The sequence below is a fragment of the Heterocephalus glaber genome, unplaced genomic scaffold (genome assembly GCF_053883595.1).
Source record: "Heterocephalus glaber isolate CG9 unplaced genomic scaffold, H.glaber_assembly_v1.0 deba00001537, whole genome shotgun sequence".
In the NCBI taxonomy this organism is placed as follows: Eukaryota; Metazoa; Chordata; class Mammalia; order Rodentia; family Bathyergidae; genus Heterocephalus; species Heterocephalus glaber.
The window spans coordinates 6464576-6482857 of NW_028258332.1; the positions used below are offsets into that span (position 1 = coordinate 6464576).

At 46.0% G+C, this 18282-nt stretch overlaps 1 protein-coding gene across 7 annotated transcripts in view; it reads right to left on the bottom strand.

Moving 5' to 3' along the window:
- Nucleotides 1-673: 673 nt before the first annotated feature.
- Sema5a (semaphorin 5A) overlaps nucleotides 674-18282 on the bottom strand; it is a 483148-nt gene continuing 465539 nt past the window's right edge. For all 7 annotated transcript variants that reach the window (XM_087189197.1, XM_004845176.4, XM_021258604.2 and 4 more), the window contains 5 exons: nucleotides 16385-16555; nucleotides 14532-14687; nucleotides 12518-12565; nucleotides 8736-8947; nucleotides 674-6902 (listed from right to left, as the gene is read on the bottom strand). In XM_087189197.1, the coding sequence (XP_087045323.1) occupies nucleotides 6783-6902; nucleotides 8736-8947; nucleotides 12518-12565; nucleotides 14532-14687; nucleotides 16385-16555 (707 nt within the window). In that variant the 3' untranslated portion in view covers nucleotides 674-6782. The remainder of the gene's footprint in view (nucleotides 6903-8735; nucleotides 8948-12517; nucleotides 12566-14531; nucleotides 14688-16384; nucleotides 16556-18282) is intronic.

Sequence of the window (18282 nt, forward strand, 5' to 3'; positions counted from 1 at the left end):
GCTGAGATACAGAAGTCAGCATTCACCGTGGGCAGTGAGAAAGCAGGGCATTTTCACTGCTGTGGTGCTAGCTAGCTGTATCTCACAGATGTGTTTGTGTTCCCCAGAGCTGAGGCTGGGAGAAATGGGGTTGGTTTCCACCGGCTGGCTGGGTAACGCCCTCCTCGCCCTCTTTTCTGAACTACCATAATTGATCCAATGCAAGACAGAACAAGCTCCTTGCCTTAAACTGACTTCTGAGCATAGTGTGTCTGTCAGGGATCCTTACACAGCACTATGAGCCCAAAGTTACACAGCTCCAGTGGGAGCTGGAGACCAGTGAATTCACGGACAGAAAACAAAGAGAGGACCATGGGAAATTGCTGCTGCGCATGTCTGACAAGAAGACCTCGGAAGAGATCTTGACAACAAAATGTTAGGATTGAAAAAAAGTGTGGCGTGCCCAAGAGTCCCTTGAAAAAAATACTCAGCAACTCACGAGCATTGCAAGATCCACTGATATTCCACATTCTCATTCAAAGGTAGAAGACATGCCAAACTAGTTCATTCGTGGGAAAACTCTTCGATTATACAAAAGGATCGATTAAATTAAAATTAACTTTAAGATTAGTAACTGTTTCCAAGTCTACCAAGGGCTGAAATTGGTTTGGAAGAATTATCAGTGAAAAAAGTAAACAATCCCAAATAACTTTATTTTGTATCACAAAACAGGCAATAGCAAATGAACGCAGAATGAGGCGTAACATGTTTAAACTCAAGTCTAGTGGAATAACACACAGGTTTGAGGAATCTTACACTGGACCAAGCTTGTGTGTTTTCTTGGCAGGCAGAACTGATGTGGTGATCCCACATAGTCAGTCCCTATGTGCTTTCCTTCAAAGTGCAGGAGTTCAAGCCCAAGTTCAGCATGCAGCCATGGTGTGAGGGAAAAGCAATAGACTTTAGCAGAGAGAACACTGTTACCTTTTCAAAATGCAAACTGAGAGTTGGTAGCTATTGTAAATTTTGAAGCAGTTTTGACATTGAGTTCAAAAATAAAACAAATCAGACAATGATCTAAGTGGTTCTCACCCCACACTTCCCATTCCTGTTCTGGCCACTGGAAGCCTGGGTCTGGGCTTTCTGTGCCTACGGACTTGGCTGGGGAGGATCCGAGACACAGCTCTAACATGGACATACCACCCGGCGCTCCCATCACAATGGACACAGGTGCTCCTGGAAGACGCAAGACTTAGAGTGGTGTCAGTCTGTGTGAGCTTGCAGCCGGTGAACCTGAATTTTCAGCTAACCCCCCGCCACGGGAGTTAGGCCACATCTGAAGATGAAGGGCTTCTTGGCCTTTTCCTATTCCTGAGTTCAAAGCAGCCTGGCAAGGTGATTTTCTTTTAAGGGTATCCAATCAACTCTCTGCTTCTAAGTGGAACCAACAATATCCAGGTGTGACGATGAAACATCATCTGAAACAAGGCACTAACAACTTTTTACAAGAAAGTGAACTATCCGCACTTACAGAGAGGGCATCATTGTAGAAGCATAGTTCCCACCTTTCAGACGCCAGACTTGGCTCTCCACTTGGATGTGTCTAACATTTGAATCATTTGGCATTCAATTGTCGAAAAACTGAGAAAGAAGAGGATCATGTTTGAACTACTGGCCTCATATTTCTGACTAAATCCCAAGAGGTGGGATGGATTTTCCTGCCTAGTTTAAGAAATGCCATGGGTGCTTTTAGACTCTGCATTTCTCCTTCTAGAACTGGAGGTGTCATTGACTAGAAAGCTTCACTGTGTCTACACAGTAACCCTGCTGCTTAGGCAAGAGTTGATATCGAGTCTGATCATGGGATATAAGCTAGAGTGCTTTCTGCAGCAGAATTAATAAGCTCTTTCCCAAAATGTGGTCTTTAAAAAGGAGTGGCAGGCTCTGAAAGTAGTTGTCTTAAGCACACTGCATTGTGAACTATATTTTAAAAGCAAAAATGTCTCCATTCCTGATACTTCCATAATGCATACCAAATTTCTGATAATTCAATGTGAAACTGAATAAAACATTTTGATCCATCTGCTAAAAAATGTGAATAATGCATCTTAATATAAGTCCATAAAGAAGAGTCATTTTAGAAATTGCTGCCAATAATCCAACATCCCATCTCATTTTGCAACTTTCCAAAGAGAAAAGAGGTAAGTATTAAAGCAATACTTATTCTTTTATCAGGTTATCAAAGCAGACAACCTAAATGCCTTGGCTTAGTATTTGTAGCATTATGAAATATCTTTAAATCAATTTTAATTAATAACCACAACAGGAGAGAACAGCAGAAAAAAGTTCCACAATGTTTCCTGTGTTCCACATATTTTATCTTACATGGCAAAATACTGTGCATGGAATTTCCTTTTGTGCGTTTGTTTCTTAGGTGCAAATGAATATTACTTTGACTTTTTTGACTTTATACTCATTGCCCAGAATGGCTCAGAATGGCTTCTAGTATCTGACGGTAGAAAACTATAGCACAGATGAAATCTAGGACAGATGAAAATTAGTAACCAAATATTGACGATGTCGTGGCAACATAAATCTCCAATGACATCATGCAGTAAGAGTCAGGATGAATGGATGGCCTGGACATGGCCAATGCCACCTGTGAACTCCAGCAGGTATCATATCAAAAACAATGGCAGAATTTGTTCATGAGTTGATGTAAGGTTATTGTCTTGACAACTTCGTGAAAACTCATTGTTGGAGCCATGAGACACAGACACAACCCTGTCACTTGGAGAACTGGGGCTGATGCAGCTCCTTGTAGTGACTATCAGAACCTAAAGTCTTTGCCTAGCTGCTCCAGTGGGAATTCAGTGAAGATAGCCCCAAATACCACTCAAAACAAGAAAGCCCCACTGAAACGTAAAGGAAGCTTTAATGGTAAAAACAGTTGATGGCCACGGGACAAAGGTGACAAGGAAAGTGGCCAGTGTTGAGAAATATTTTATTTACTCTAAAATAAAAATAAATAAGCATGAAGATAGTTGTGAACCCAATGCTATCAAAGCTGCATTTAGACAAAATGCTTAGCTGAGTGCACGCTTGATGTATTTTAGGATAGTTTCCTGTGATATTCAACTACACTGCAATGTCAGGGACATGGCTTCTCCTTGGCTGAGAACTTATCCATACCTTTCTTTGAAGGCAAGCCCCATGAATTCTACAGAGATTCAGGTGGAAACATTCACTGGAAGAGCCTTCACCTCCCATGACTTTCATCCCCTTGCAGAGAAAGAAGAGATATGGACACTGTAGCTTAAAGCTCCTGCATCTGAGCAGTTGAGCTTGGAAGAGGCCAAGCAGCATAACAGAACTGTGCATGTGGTCAGTGTCTCACGAGGGACCATCCACAACACTTGCTAAGGAAAGACCTATCTCCCATTTTCTTTGCCATCTACTTATCTGACTGTTTGCCACATTTGCTTCTTTTCTTTCTAGCATCACCCATGAGTCAAAGGGAGCAGATCCCCAGTTCAGCCCAGAGCATGTGGACTGACCTTTCCCAAGGACAGAGGTGTTTTTTGGCAGGGACCCCCTCACATCCATCCACCATTTGTAATTCTCAGTTCCTGTGGAATCTTTGCCTATCCCTCCATGCACACAAGGAACCTATTCTTCCCTTAATATTAGTGCTAATTCCAAGCACAGTGTACATGATTAAGGTTACATCCCTACACCAGTTAGGAAGTTCAATGCCTCCTTTAAGCTTTAGAGGGAGGAGGAATAGAAATGCATCTTGGGGAAGTTTTGAAGGAAATGCCTGGGGGTCTGGTGACAGTGGCTCCTGTGTAGCTGAGCCTCACCCAGCACGAAAGCTCCTCAGCACTCACTGAGTTCACATCACTGAGAGACAATGAAGCCCACAGTTTTACCAAAGCCCCCCGATATTTAGGGAGGACCCATTGTGCCTCATGCAGGAATTCTGCTATTCCATCTGTCCGCAGTGTCAGTGTACTATAGGATTCGTGGTGACCAGTGTACACCAGAGGAAGGACTCTGATCAATGTGGGGCCTTACTTTCAAAGAATTTAAATGTGTGATTGAAGCCACCTTCCTAATGAAAATCAGCCATAGTTCAACCATACCCAGACATAGTCCTAGAAATTAAATTGTGCTTATTTGACAATAGGGTCAAACATGTGCAGCTTAAAAATGTAAGTCTCTACTTGTGCCGCATGAACACAAAAAGGAGGAAGGAAAGAAGAAGGAAGGAAGGAAGGGAGAGAGGGAGGGAGGAGAAATAAAATGCAAATGTCTGTCAGGAATTTCAATTTGGATGCACAGGTTTCAGCAGGAATCCTAGACCCAAAGTTCCAGCCAGCAGAAGAGCGGCTCTGTGGAGGGGGCAGCTCTGCGGATGGCAGGCACCACGTGGGCCACATGCAAGGCTCAGGCCCGGAGAGCTCTGGCGGTGACAGTGCACAGTGCCACAAGCAACAGCAGCACAGGAAAGGGAAGCCAGGGATTGTTCGGCAGATAGGTGGATCACTTAAAATGCAGCTCAATTATTCTGAACCAAGCGCTCTCCTGTTACGAGAGAGGAGGGGAAGTGCAATTTTCCTTTGAACAGAGTATCGGGGAGCAAAATGTGGGGCTGCTTTTTGTGCAGAGTTCATCTGGAAGGTTTGCATCAGCCGCAACAGGAGAATCTGGGGTGAAGGGAGAGTGGTTTTCCTGATCACTGCATGATTGCTTACAGCCAGCTGGGGTGCCATCGGGAAAGTATTTCACATCAACTTTAGTGACAAGTTCATAAAATATTAGTAGCCTCCTTCTTAGGGGAGATAAAATGATCTTTTAAGCTTAGAAAATATTTAGGAGAGGGCAATTTAAAGAAAAAAGTTAAGATGTGCTATCCAGTGAGGATTTTTTTCTTAAAGAGATGAGTCAAAGCGTCCAGTGAAAATCCAACCTGGAAGCAATCAGGAAACCTTCTGCTTTGCTTCCTCTACTGAGTGAATGCTGGGCAGGTGCAGACAACACAGGACACTTACACCATGTGCACGAGGTGCATGAAATGCCCAGAGGTGCCTGAACAGTCCCTGTCCTTCCCTTTGCACTAACAGCTCGCAAGAGCCCAAGCATCAGACCCACAGAACTGTGAACAGAGAGCCTGCTCCTAACCCAGGTATTTTAGGATATTTAGAACTCAGCTATACTCATCATCAGTCATGAGATCTTCCTGACATTCTCTGAGACCGCTGTTCTAAGTGGGATAAGACAGAAATGCAAAAGTGAATAACTGTGTTCCTCACTACCTGTACTGTACATTTTCACAAATCCGAAGGTTCATTTATCAATAAGTACATGTATCAATATCAGCTCGGGCCTTTCTTATAATGGCCAGAGGCAGCAGATGACCTGTTTTCATTTTGTTCTTACTTTTAAAAATTATTCCACCCACTGCCACACGCTATCTGGATCCATGTTCGTGAGTAATTTATCTTTCTCACCTCTGGAGACTTCCAGGGATGGCCTTAGGATGCCCTGAAATGCTAATCCACAATGGAGACCAAGGCCACATGGATGGTCAGAGCCCTTCCTCCCAGTCCTTCCTCCGGCCCGACTACCCAGGTGCCCCTGTGCCACCCTTGCCTCAGTGCAGGGAGAGGTGGGGTTGTGGACAGGTGGACAGGGAGACAGCACTGAGGTCCAGAAAGCCAGCTTTACACATCATTCTTGCTTGGGGCCAGATGCCATGTGTTAGTTTTATCCAGGAGGTGGAAAACAAAAGGAAGCTCATCATTAAGCATCAGTTCTTCCAATACTCTGAGTAATATGGGACATTTAAAAAAATTATTTTCAGTTTTAAATCCATACTTTCAATACTTTCCCTAATTGGCAATATCAAGGTTCAAGACTTTTTTGTGCAGGGAGAGGTGGGGTGGAGTCATCAGCCTGCTGATCAGTGGTTATTCTACCGGCTGCTCTGTGGGACCGTCCTGTGGACCAGACAGGCGGGCTCGGGCCAACAGGAAACCTGGAAATTGGAGTGAAGGTGGCCTTGTAGTGAGTTGCAGAGTGCTGTCCCATGGCCCTGGGTCTGCGCTTCTGCTCCGCACGCTCATTCCACAGCGGAGCACAGTCTCGTCTGGGCCTCCGGACCTGGAGGGGCCTCAGCTGACCGTCACCTGGGCAGGTGCAGGGGAGGTGGGATCCCTGGGCTTCCCGGGCAGCAGGAAGCGTTCCAGGTCCGCACATGGGTGCTTCTGAGAATCCGCAGTATTTTCCAGACTGGAGAAGGTGGGAGGTCATGGTGAATACCTGTTAGGCCAAATTCATTTTCTTCATTTTATCAAATAATACGGGCCTCATGGATAGAGGGGCCTCTCAGATAAGGTGCTTATTTTCTTGAATTAAAACATCATGAAGATCTATGCTCAAAATGAAGAAGACATTTGCATTTCTAAGACTCCTTCCAACATGAGTGGCACATATGTAAAAGAAAGCTCATGGGACAATGGACTCGTTAGAGAAATAGGCTGAACACAGTAAAAAACTTCACACCATGGATCATTTAACAATGATCAAGTGTGTGCTGTAGACCAGATTTTCATGATGTCATATTTAGTTTTTTGTTGCTTTTAAGGGTGTGTATTTTTGGCAGCAATGGAGCACTCTTGGCTTGAAATGCACTTGAAATCGACCCAGACTTCCACCCAGAAGCCTCAGAAACATGGAAGTCGTGGAGCACAGGCTTTGCAGAACTGAGGATTTACAAGAAGCCAAAAATATAAGAGCTATTAGTACTCATCATAATTATTGAGATCTGTAAAGTAGGCATTAGAATAGGTCTTTCCAGTGAGATGTGGGTTGAAGTATTTGTTTCTTTCTTCGAGAATCAGGTTGTTTTTGTTAAATGCCTGTAAAATATATATAGAGAGAAAAGATGTAAGAATATTCAGGAAGTAATATTCTAGCATGAATATAATCAGGAGCCTATGATGTTGAATTTCAGGTCTCTCCTACTGACCCAGTATTTTCTCACTTGTTGGCTTCCTCAGATTATTTGCCTCATGGAAGACTTGACTAATAACTAGAATGAGGTTAGGTGTCTTCCGTATATTTGGTTCTCCTTTGAACTTTAGTGAAGAAGTAACCAAAAGAAGCAGGGTGTCAGAAAACCTAAATTGAACCTTCTAGAAAAACTTGAATGATTTTCAGTTAATAGACACTTTAAATATTACCACATAAATCAAGAATATATTTAAGTAGCTTTCAGATTTCAGTGGATAAGTATGTTTACCAGTGATCTTGGCTTATTTAGGTAAACACTTCAGATTCAAAGGCCTTGATTTCTATTCACTCTGCACTTAGTATGCCGAGTGGCCTCCTCTGACCAAGGCCCTTCAGTAGTCATTAAAGTCACCTGTGATTTCAAAGAAGTTAACCATGCCTAGGAGAGGGTACATAAAGACAAAATAAAGACGAAGCTGAGTAGGCAGAGACCAATTGTTCAGGACTGGTCTGGGCGAGGTTCGGGTGAAAATTCTAGGATTCATTAAAGCCCAGGCAGCCATCCATGTACTCAGTGTCCACTGCCTTCATGGCAGTGCCATTTCTGACCACTGTAAAAGCAGATACTGGATGGTATCGGGAACAGAGACTGGCTGAATTGCACAGACCCGTCAGTGCACAGGAATCGTGCTCAGAGGAGCCCCTTGGGTTCTGCGAGTTGGTCTGGAAGCTCCCTGCTCATGGGAGGAGCTCCTGTTCCTCCTTGCACTCTAGGAGACCATTTCTGGGGGCTCTAAGGGCCTGCTCTTACTCCTGGTGCTCATCCCTGGGCCCAGCGCCTGACTGTGGCCAGTGCTGATGGATTCTGTATCTCGGCCCAGGCAGGGTTCATGGGGCACGGGGCACGGTCAGCTGGCTGCATGTCTGCTGAGGTAATGGAGAAAGGCAGTCATGGGACAGGGAGGCATCGGGTGGGACAGTGAGGCTCTGGGACCACCTGAAGCTGTAGGAGCCGATGACACTCCACATTTTCACACAGGAAGGAATCTGATTTTGTAGGAATCCATGAGAACAGAGGGGAGCCATCCAAACTCTCCCCAACAGTGTTGAAGGAAAGCGCCAACTTAAGAAGGATATGAGACTCTAGTCCGACTTAGCTCGGGGAAGGTCCTTCATCTAAGTGGGTCACAAGGCAGGCCGGGGAAGCAGACAAGGACCCTTGTCTTTCTGGCTACACAACTGATCCGATGCCCCTCACAAACACAAGGACAGCAGTTACCATCTGCTGGATGCTGAGGCCTGTCACTGAAACCTCCCAACAAAATGCGAGTATGTATTGTTATACCCATTTCAAAGAGGAAGACCCTGAGGGGCAAAGAAGCTCAATAGACTTGGATACCTGATTACCACAGTGTGGCCCTCATCGCTGCTGCCCTGTACACGTTCTCAGTGGGGGAGCTCTTCTCATTGCATGACCTCTCTTCAAATGCACAAAGCACAAATGGGGCTGAGCGTTTACTCATTGCTGACTTCATGTGTCTTTTGTAACTATATTCCCAGTGGGAGATGCCATCTTAGCATGGGCAAAGCAAAGCTAAAAAGGCAGTTCACTGTCAAGGGGCTTTCTTCCCACATCACCTACTGTGTCACTAGGGCTCCCACCACTGGCCTTTGCTAACACCCCCAGGGTCCACTGACCTTGGCACATCTGGCTGCAGCTGTCATTGCTGATTCCTTACCTTGATGGCCTCCACTGAGTCGTACTTGTCCAGTTTGTTGATGTGGTTGGTTATGCTGGTGTTGAGAGGGGCAGGAGACACTGGGTGGATGACAGTTGCGTCATGGGATTGCTGCTGGTAGCGCTGGCAGTAGGTGTAGACAAGCAGGGTGAGGAGGCAGCCGAGGATGGAGCTGCTCAGGCCCACAGCGATCATGTGGAACATGTTGAACTCTGGAAGACAAAGCAACGGCATGCCATGCTTGAAAAGACCAAACAACTGAACTGCTCAGAACGTTCAGGTGAAAACAGAAAGAGAAAAGGCAAAAGAGACACAGGTTGGCCCGTGGGGTTTCTCGGGAACAGTGTATGCTTACTCCTTCATGGGCATCCGCCATGGCATGTTCACAGCCTGAGGGAGGTGTCCGATCCCTACATACCTGCAAGCCACTCTGACTTCCCCTATTCCCTTATTATACTTCATTTTATTTAAAAAATGTTTCCATTTACATGAATTCTCATGTATTCCATTATATTTTTGAATATGAATATACACACATTATACAATATTAGAAACTTGCAAAGGCTCTCAAGGAAAACTATGTCTGCCTTCTTTCCTAAAGGTAACTATTGTAACTACGTCTTCAGGGTGCTTCCAGAGATCTCTGCACACATCTGTGTTTTGTGCACATGTGTCGATAGAATCCTGTGGACTACTTTTCCATGTGTGTTGTATTCTGATGGTCTTATCAGGAAAATGGTTTACTCCAAAGAATAAAGGATTTGTGCTAAAGGAACAAAATATGGTCTTTTAAGAGGCCCTGTGGTAACTCTTTTGTGACCTATTGTTTTTCCATTCAGTAAGCACCTCTTCATTTGCGTGCCTTTCCTTGAGGTAGGAGTATAAACATTCAAAAGGTGAGCTGGTGTGGACTCACATCACTGAAACAGGAGAGGTCTGAGTGACACAAGGCCTACATGATGCCCAAGATGCAACAATACAAGTGCAGGCATCCACTGTGAGTTTGGAAAACACCACTGTCAAAGTGTCAAGCCTTTCTGGGAGCAAAGGTGACATCTCAGTTACAGAGCTGGGGCTGGAGAGAGTCACGTAAGACAGAACAGGACCTTCCTTCCTTCCGTCCTTCTGCACTGCACTGCACTGGACTGCACTGCACTGCACTGCACCGTGTGCCTAACCACCCGTGGGTTATAAGGCTCCTGTCTCCCCTACTCAGAGCACACCCCAAGGACACCGACTTTTCCCCAGGTGTCTCCTCTATGCGTCATAGTGGTGCCTCCCACCTGGTGTCCTTCTGTGATCTGTCAAACCTGGACCCGTGGAACCATGAGGAAGCCCAGACTGGCCTGTCTGGCTGCAGGAGAAGGCCTTGGGCTCTGGCGGCAACATGAACTCCAGGTCTACCCCAGCTCTGTTTGCACCTTAGCCCCTGGCCTCCTGCCTAGGGATCACAGAGCTTCCTCCCCACGCCCCGTGACCCAGGTGCTACTGCCCGTGCTCACTGCTCGGAAGGGTTCCATTCCAGCGGAGCAGGCTCAGAGCTGACACATGGTATCAAGGAATCACCTGGTGTTCACCAGGGGACACCAGGGGGCAAGTTTCAGCGGGTCACCAGGACTCTCTCACTGAGTCCTTCCTGGTCTTTATGGAGGCCCAGGGTGGGGATAGCACTAGGGCAGAGCTGAGCCTCAGGATGGGAGGGGCCCTCAGGAGCTCCCCGAAATACGTGGTATTAGAAGTTCAGTACCCCTCATCTGCCCCTGAACCTCAGCTTCCCCTACACTGTGCTCCTCTGCTCCTGGACACCACGTTCCAGAGACCCTGAGAGATGCACCTGTTGCCTGAGGTGGAAGGATGCAGTGACCCAAGGCTGCTTCCTCTTGCATCAGGGTCAACCCAGCCAGCGTCCAGCTGCTAGATTCCCTGGAATTCCAGACTCCAGCGAAGCTCCTGACGCAGGAGTTTGCTCTTCAGCGCTGACGGTTGGACAGTCCAGGCAGGCAGCACTGGAGCTTTCTGCAACTGCCCCATCCCAGACAGCCGCCTCAGGTTTCCCTGCCTGGCCCACCTGGCCAATGACCACAGAAGACTTTGCACACCTTGGCCTTCCCTGGTTTTGTCTCAGAGCCTGAGAGAGTTGGATGAAGCATCTGGGGGCTGTTCCACCAACAACCACAGAATCTTCCTGAACCCCGGACTTGTCCTTAAGATAAGTAAATGCAGGATCGCACGGCTCCCATTGCTCTGTATTCCAGCTGCTAGGACTCTCTGGGGTCAGTGTCACATACAGATAAAAATATTTCCTGCCGCACCGATAGCTCGTATTTCACTGTAACACACAGAAGATGTATGATGACCTCTGCATGCAGATACTTTGTCATTAGTCAAATGAATTGATCCTGCAGGTGCCTCAGGAAGGCTGAGGCCACTGACATCTTCATGAGGATTATGGAGTCTTTGTGTCTCATGCAACTAAAAATAGCTAAGTTGAAAAATCTCAATAAGAGCACATTTTCCACAGAGGGGAAAAGAGTGCCTGTTAAACCTCTTTGGAGACTGTTTAGTCTGGCTCTTTCCTTTGAAAATGTGTCTTTCTTTGCTGTTATTTTTAAATTTACTTTTGGTCAATAAAGCTGGAATACAGACCAACTACCAGTTGGTTTAACTGTGCAAAGTTTGATTGCTTTGTCAGGGAAAAGACATTTGTAGCGTCTTCCTAAATATCCCCAGACACGCTTGCTAGGGGACAGTTTTCCCCAATGAGCCCTACTCTATGGGCTGGGGCTACTCAGGTGTCCAGTGTAAGTAAGCTCAGTGCCTCACAGAGCTGATAACAGATTACTGAATGAGAGGGTGGGTGGATCAACAGGTGTCTGACTAAACAGAGAGATTGCACCACAGTGAGGAGCGAGGCAATGCAGTTCACAATGGTAAGTCCATAGTCCATTCCTAAAATATGCTTGGGAAGCTCTCAAATCTATGATGGTATAAACAGACCAAAACCTGTCGTGCCGAGCTCTCTGGATCACCCTGGTGGGATGGATTATGGTAGGAATGAGCATGTAAATGTTGTCAGCCACAGATGTGAAAATGAACATCTTAGTATGGACATTAGTTCAAATAATTAGAGGTGGATATGGTCACTGGATTTAGAGATTGGACAGCCAGCCCTTCCATTCAGACATGTTCAAAGTCCACATTTAGCGTAGCCTTGAACCAAGGAATGCAGCCTTTTGACATTCATTGTAGAAAGTTTGAAAAATCCCTCGGGTGACACAGGTATCATCTTATGTCCCATTACAAGACAGTCATTCCTGTTATCTGGAGATTTGAGAGTGGCTGCCATGGGTTTGCATGAAAATGTAAATAACTGCTTGGATTCAGTCTTATGCCTGGAAGATCTACCTGTGGCTTGCATCACTGTCTCTGATTCACAAGGTTTGTGTCCATCAGCAGCTCCTGCAGAGTTCACTAAAAACAGACTGCTGGACCCCACGAGCAAGACACTGGTTCAGTCAGTGGAGTTGGGGCCTGGAGATCTGCATTTCCATCCAGTCCCCAGGGGATGCTGAGGATGCTGACCTGGAGACCCCACCATGAGAACCCCTGACCCACAGGTTAAATATTAACTATTACCATTATACACAGGTACACGATTGGGGGATCCATGAGTTTCCCCACTGGGTCAAGAGCGAAACACAGAAAACATGTAGGGATAGGGATGAGAAATGATTAGAAGTATTAGGACACCTAAGAGAAATTAGTTAAAAGGAAAAACTTACCTCCACACCTTTTCTCTTCTACACTACTGGATCTTGCCACGGATACTTCTGGAAGAACAAAACTCCAATCACAATGCATAAAAGGTGGCAGGAAGGACATTCATATTAATGTTGCATTTACAAAACGTCTAATGATTTTGAATCTAATTCGCATCTCAGTTCCCAAACCTTGATTAATTATAAAGAGTGTATTTATTTCTTGTTTTAATCAATCTGAGGCTTGTTTTAATCAACCTCTGGTACGAAAGGAGACTCACTAGGACAGAAAGAAAGTGCTTCAGCCCCTTAGGCTGAAACCAGGGCTCTGCTGACTTCCTGTTAAAAGGCAGTGTTTCCGGTACACCTGCCAGCTGCAGGTTCCCCACAGTGTTCGCATGAATATTTTGTCTCAACACAGCCAGTGTTGTCACATTCTCTTTGGGGGAAACAATTTACCAGAACTCAACAAAATCACCTTAACAACTAAGGTGACTTAAAAACTAAGTTATTCTTCAGGAGTTCATGACCTTTTTCCTGACATGCGCGAACTCCACAAGCGAGAGACCCCAGAAGAGGTCAGGTCTTCTAAGTGTTTTAAACCCTGAGAAAAAAATATCCTTTCAGGAGTCTGGAGATGCCACTGCCTTCTGTATTGATTTTTCATATTAAATATGTCCCTGTGGTTAAACTAACAAAGTCTTTCTTACACATTTTGGAGTGTGATCAACAACTATAGTGAATGTTTACATTTTAAAAAATTACAGTAAAAAATACATTTCCATAATCCCCCTTAAAACCAGCTTTCCTCAAACATGCTCATCCCATCATTCTTGCCACTTTCTGCAGCAGTTTCCAGAGTTCTCTTCCTTGAGTGTCCTTTAGCTGCACTGGGATGGCTGCTTCAATCTCCTGAACTGATTCAAAATGCTTCCCTTTTAGGATCATTTTGACTTTCTGGAAAAGCCAAGAGTCACACAGGGCTGAATTCCATGAACAAGGTGGATGAGGACACACTGTAATGGTTTCATGAGCCTTCCTTTTCATGGGATTAAGCTGCAGTATCCACTGTATTTTTGCTCATAACTTATAAAAACACTCATAAAAGAGAACTTCCAGAACTGCTTCAGAAAGTGGCAAGAAGAATGGAACAAGAGTGCTGCAAGTGAAGGAAAATACTGTGATTAATAATGTGTAAGAAATTTTATTACAATAACATTTTTCTAATTTGAATATTCAGTATGCCTTTTGATTACATCTCATAATGCTGTCCATAATTAAAGTGCCTTGTGAGGCTAAGGCTAATAATTTTCCCTATGATATTATCTTTCCCACAAATGGAGGAGCTCAAAGAAAATCTGGTTTGTAGAACTGAACCCTAATTGTAATAGATGGTCTTTGCTTTGATTTGCAACATAGTCTACCTTTGCACATAGGTTATACACTAGATGGTTTCTACGCGTACAGTGCACTGTGCCTAAAGTGAGAATACAATGGGTGACGTCACTTACAAGAACTAAATTCTGATCTCACAGTGCAAAGGGGGCTGGCAAGAAGACCCACCAGCCTCTCCTCCAGGGCGAGAACAACGGTGAGCACTCATTTCCCCAGGACAGTAAGGGTTGCTTAAACAAAAGGAATTGTTTTCTCTGTGCACATGCTTGCACACACACACACACACAAACACACACACACACACACACACACAGGGGGAGGGAGAGAGAGAAACACTGGCAAAGTATTTAACCCAGTATTAAAATAACCAAGTAGCCTGTTTTTGGAAGCAAAATCTTCTGAATATGTTAGAATCAAACATTTACAGACAACATTGTGCTCAAGAACTTTTACATTCATAAACTGCATTCTAGCCTAAATCTACAGCTATCTTTACAGCTGCATTTAAGTCATCTTAAAACTGGAAAGTTTGGTAGGATCACTTCTGTTTCACCAAATACATGGGGCAGACACAGCTCTGATTTCTGACCCGTTTTCTCTCTAAAGCTGGAAGGATTCTGTCCATGCTGCACCCATCCCTTACCTGGGATGAAGTTAGAGTCGAGAGCGCACGGCCGGCTCTCGGTGTTGTTCCCGGAGCACTGGCTGCCCACCGGGAAGGGAAGGATGCACTGGCGGGTGCGGAACTGGACGCCAGCTGGGTCGCACCCAGACCAGTCGGACCACTCAGACCAGCTCTCTGCAGGACCGGGAGGAGAGAGAGGCAGGGTTACCACTGAGATCCAACAGCACACGGCCACAGCCAAGCAACGCATATCATCCCAGGCTCCCACATTACGTGGCCATAGTGCCTTTAAAATAAAGTTTCTAAATCCCACATTACTTTATGCAGTTGCAGGCACACAGTCACTAAGCTAAGCCGTGAGACCGAACTATCCCCAAACTGCCAGTGCGGGGCACACAAGTGACTGATGCGACATCTCTACCGGACAGTGCTGCACTACAAAGGGCAGCCCTCGGGCACCTTCCTGCACAACCACTGAGCATGCTCCACGGGGCCCATGCCCGGGTGAGAGGGGCAACCGTGCTCCCAGGGTTTCCTGAAGGCTGAACTGGAGCTGAAAGCCCTTTATCTCTGTTGTGGAAACAGTTGTGCAGAATCCAAGAGGATTTGTGGAAACAGTTTTGCATATCCCAGAGGTAGAATCCATCCGGGGCTACTGAGGCTCATAAGGACAATTCCCATGTCTTGGGTCCAGGACAGAAGTTGAGGGAAGGAAGGACACTTTGCCCTCAGTGGAAGATGTGCTGGGGCCTGTGCAGTTCACCCAGGTGCGTACAGGTGTGCGATAAGACAGGATCAGCATTCATATTCATGTAAGCAGCTCAAAAGATAAACCTTTACTGTTTATGGGCTGCTAATCAATACAAAATGACATTTTTTTCTATTCAGTTTGGAAGGAAACTTTGGAATTTTAACGTATGCTTTGACCCAGGTAAAAGAAATGTGGAATGCCCATGAGATTCTGGTTTCTAGGCCCTATTCAATATCATTGGCACCAGGATGATCTTTCTAGAAAGATCTGCAGGGCAAGCTAATAAACTATGAGTGTTTCGATGTCAGTGTCACACCCAGAGAATCCGTGCAGGTCCGAACACCAAGCTCCCTTTGAGTGCATGTGGAGGATGGGGAGTTCTCCCCAGCGTCTCCACGGATGCTGCACCCAGGGGTGAGGCAGCACCGGAATTCTGACTCCCAGAGTCCTCAGGCAGCTTCAAGGGTCTTCTGTTGCCGGCCTGGAGATTCAACAGCAAAGTTTAGATCCCGTTGCCGGGTAACACATTTTGAGCGAGTCTTGTTATAACCAGTCTCTGGTCTTGCGTGGCCTCGGTCCTCTCCCTACGATTTGACTTCATGTTGTATGATCTCTCTAGTCTTCCGACCACCAAGCATGCCTGCTTGCTGTCTCCCTGTCACCACGGAGAACGCGCCCAGAACACTGCTCTGTGGATCCTCTGAAGACTCGAGGGTGGGGGTGAAAACACAGAGCTATGGGCAGCTCCCCCGGCTCATCCTCCCAGACTCCTGTGGGAGCTCTACAATTACTGCTCACCATTTCTTTCCTGCAACTCTCTGTCTCCCTTAAGGTGCTGCCTATGAATCATTAGCAAACTCAAGGTCAGATTGGCACGCATTTCCTAAATAGTTTGGGTTTTAGGAGAACTTGTGCGCATTATCTCGTGGAGGTGCTAAAGGCAAAGTGAAAGTTACTTTACTATGGAACAACATGTTATGAAGTCACAGTAAGGGTAACTGTGTGGGGCTGCTCTGTCCCCCTTTCTGGTCCCACTGTGACTCGGTATCATCAGCTTCACACTCAGATGTCATGGAAAGAGGTGGCTTCCCACAGTCATGGGGAGGCACCTGGTGCTCACCTGGGCAGGGCTGTGTGTTACACAGGGCCTCTTCAGTGTGCAGCCCCAGGCAGATGTCCCCTCCGTAGGCCGGGGCGGGGTTTGTGCAGGAGCGTGTCCTCATGTAGTGTCCGCCACCACATGTTGCCGAGCACTGTGACCAGGACGACCAGCATGACCACGCACCGTCCACTAGGAAGGAAAAAAAGTCACCCTCTGAAACCCAAAGTTGAGCAACCGACATAGCTCCAGGTAGAACCTGAAGGGCCAGGCACATTAGTGGGCACCATGACGGCTCCTGTTCACTTGCTGGGTTCAGGGCTCAAGAACCTCCTCTCACTCACAGAGCTCAGGCTGGATAGTCTTCCCTACACTTTTTCAGTTCTCTTCATGCGTTCTTTTAGAAACTATTTCTAGACATATATCTAAGCCTGAGGATGACAAAGGAGTGAAATGGGTGGAATAAAAAATTCCAGATCCCGAGACGGACCATGAGGCATACTGTGAGCTAATTCATGTGAACCCTTAGCTACTCCTCACTTTTGATATCTGAATCGGGGACTTGGCCAGACAAGACTTAAAGCCAAGGATCAGTGGTTCAAGCCACAGCTTTTCTTACTAACTAGATTGCAATTTCCTCTTTAACAGTTTAGTAGAGAAGAGCTGACAGTCCCACTACGAAGGCAACTGTGAAGGCTGCCTCCTAAATTTAGGCATTAAATAACCACAGCAAGTGTAACCACACAGACTTCAAATAGCTGAGGGGAGGAATCCAAACGTCTGCAGCCAGACTCTGGCCGGATGTTACACACGCAGCCCCACAGGTGAATGTTGGCCAGCCCTGGTTTCCTGACCTAACCTTTCCACTTGAAGCACAGAGGGCCTCTCTGGCTGCTTACATCATCTCTGATGTCCGAGAACAGTGTCCTGAATTCTGGAGCCTGCCAGTCCTGCTGGGTCTGGGGACCCCAGTCCTGAGACAGGTGACATTGCTGCAGCTGAGACCTACCGTTGGCCTGGGTGTGTGGCCATGTCAGGCATGACCTGCTGTGTGGTCAGCTCCCAACTGAGGCTCCTCTGAGTAACCAACCACACTCTGTTTGACTTTGTCAAAGAAGCATAAACACCCTAGGGGCAGTGCAAAAGACCGTCGTAGCCAGGGCTAACCAAATTAAAAACCTGATGGGAGGAACTCAGCAGCACTATGTATACAGTTGTTATCATATTTGATTTTCTCTGTGTCCTACATAAACAGAGGCAACCACACCCAGATTGTCATAATAATTCAAGCCACTAGGTTGTTTGGGCTAGAATGACTTTAATTATATTTTATTACACCCATAGTCATATACTACATCTTACTGAAGTAATATGTATCTTTAGCTATAGGCATAGGTAAAAATAAAACATTGTTGAGCCAAGCGAGGTGGCACACGCCTATAATTCCAGCACTTGGGAGGCTGGGGCAGGAGGATCACCACCAGTTTGAGGCCAGCCCGGGCTACATAGTGAGTTCAAGAAAAATAATTAAAAAAAAAGGATTTTCGAGGATCATGTCATCTTCAGGGTGACATTTTAATAAGTAAAAATAAAACAAAAACATTTGAACCCAATTAAAAACAAGCTGGCAATCTAACTGGAAATTTTGTGACTTAATAGTTTATACAAATTTGCAGAATTTAACATTTTCCCTAATAGTTAATAAGGTGTATGAGAAAGGAGGAATTAATCAAATATGGGATACTGCCCATAATACCAGCAGTAAGAAGGTAGGCATGTGTTTGCCGAGACCTGCGAAACTTTCCAAAGCCCTCTCTCACAGCTGTTCTCGCCAGGGGGACGCTCTCTGGTTGGCTCTGGCTGTCTGCACGCTGAGCATAAGCTGGGTGTCTAGTGGGTGTCCTTGCACACGGCCCGCT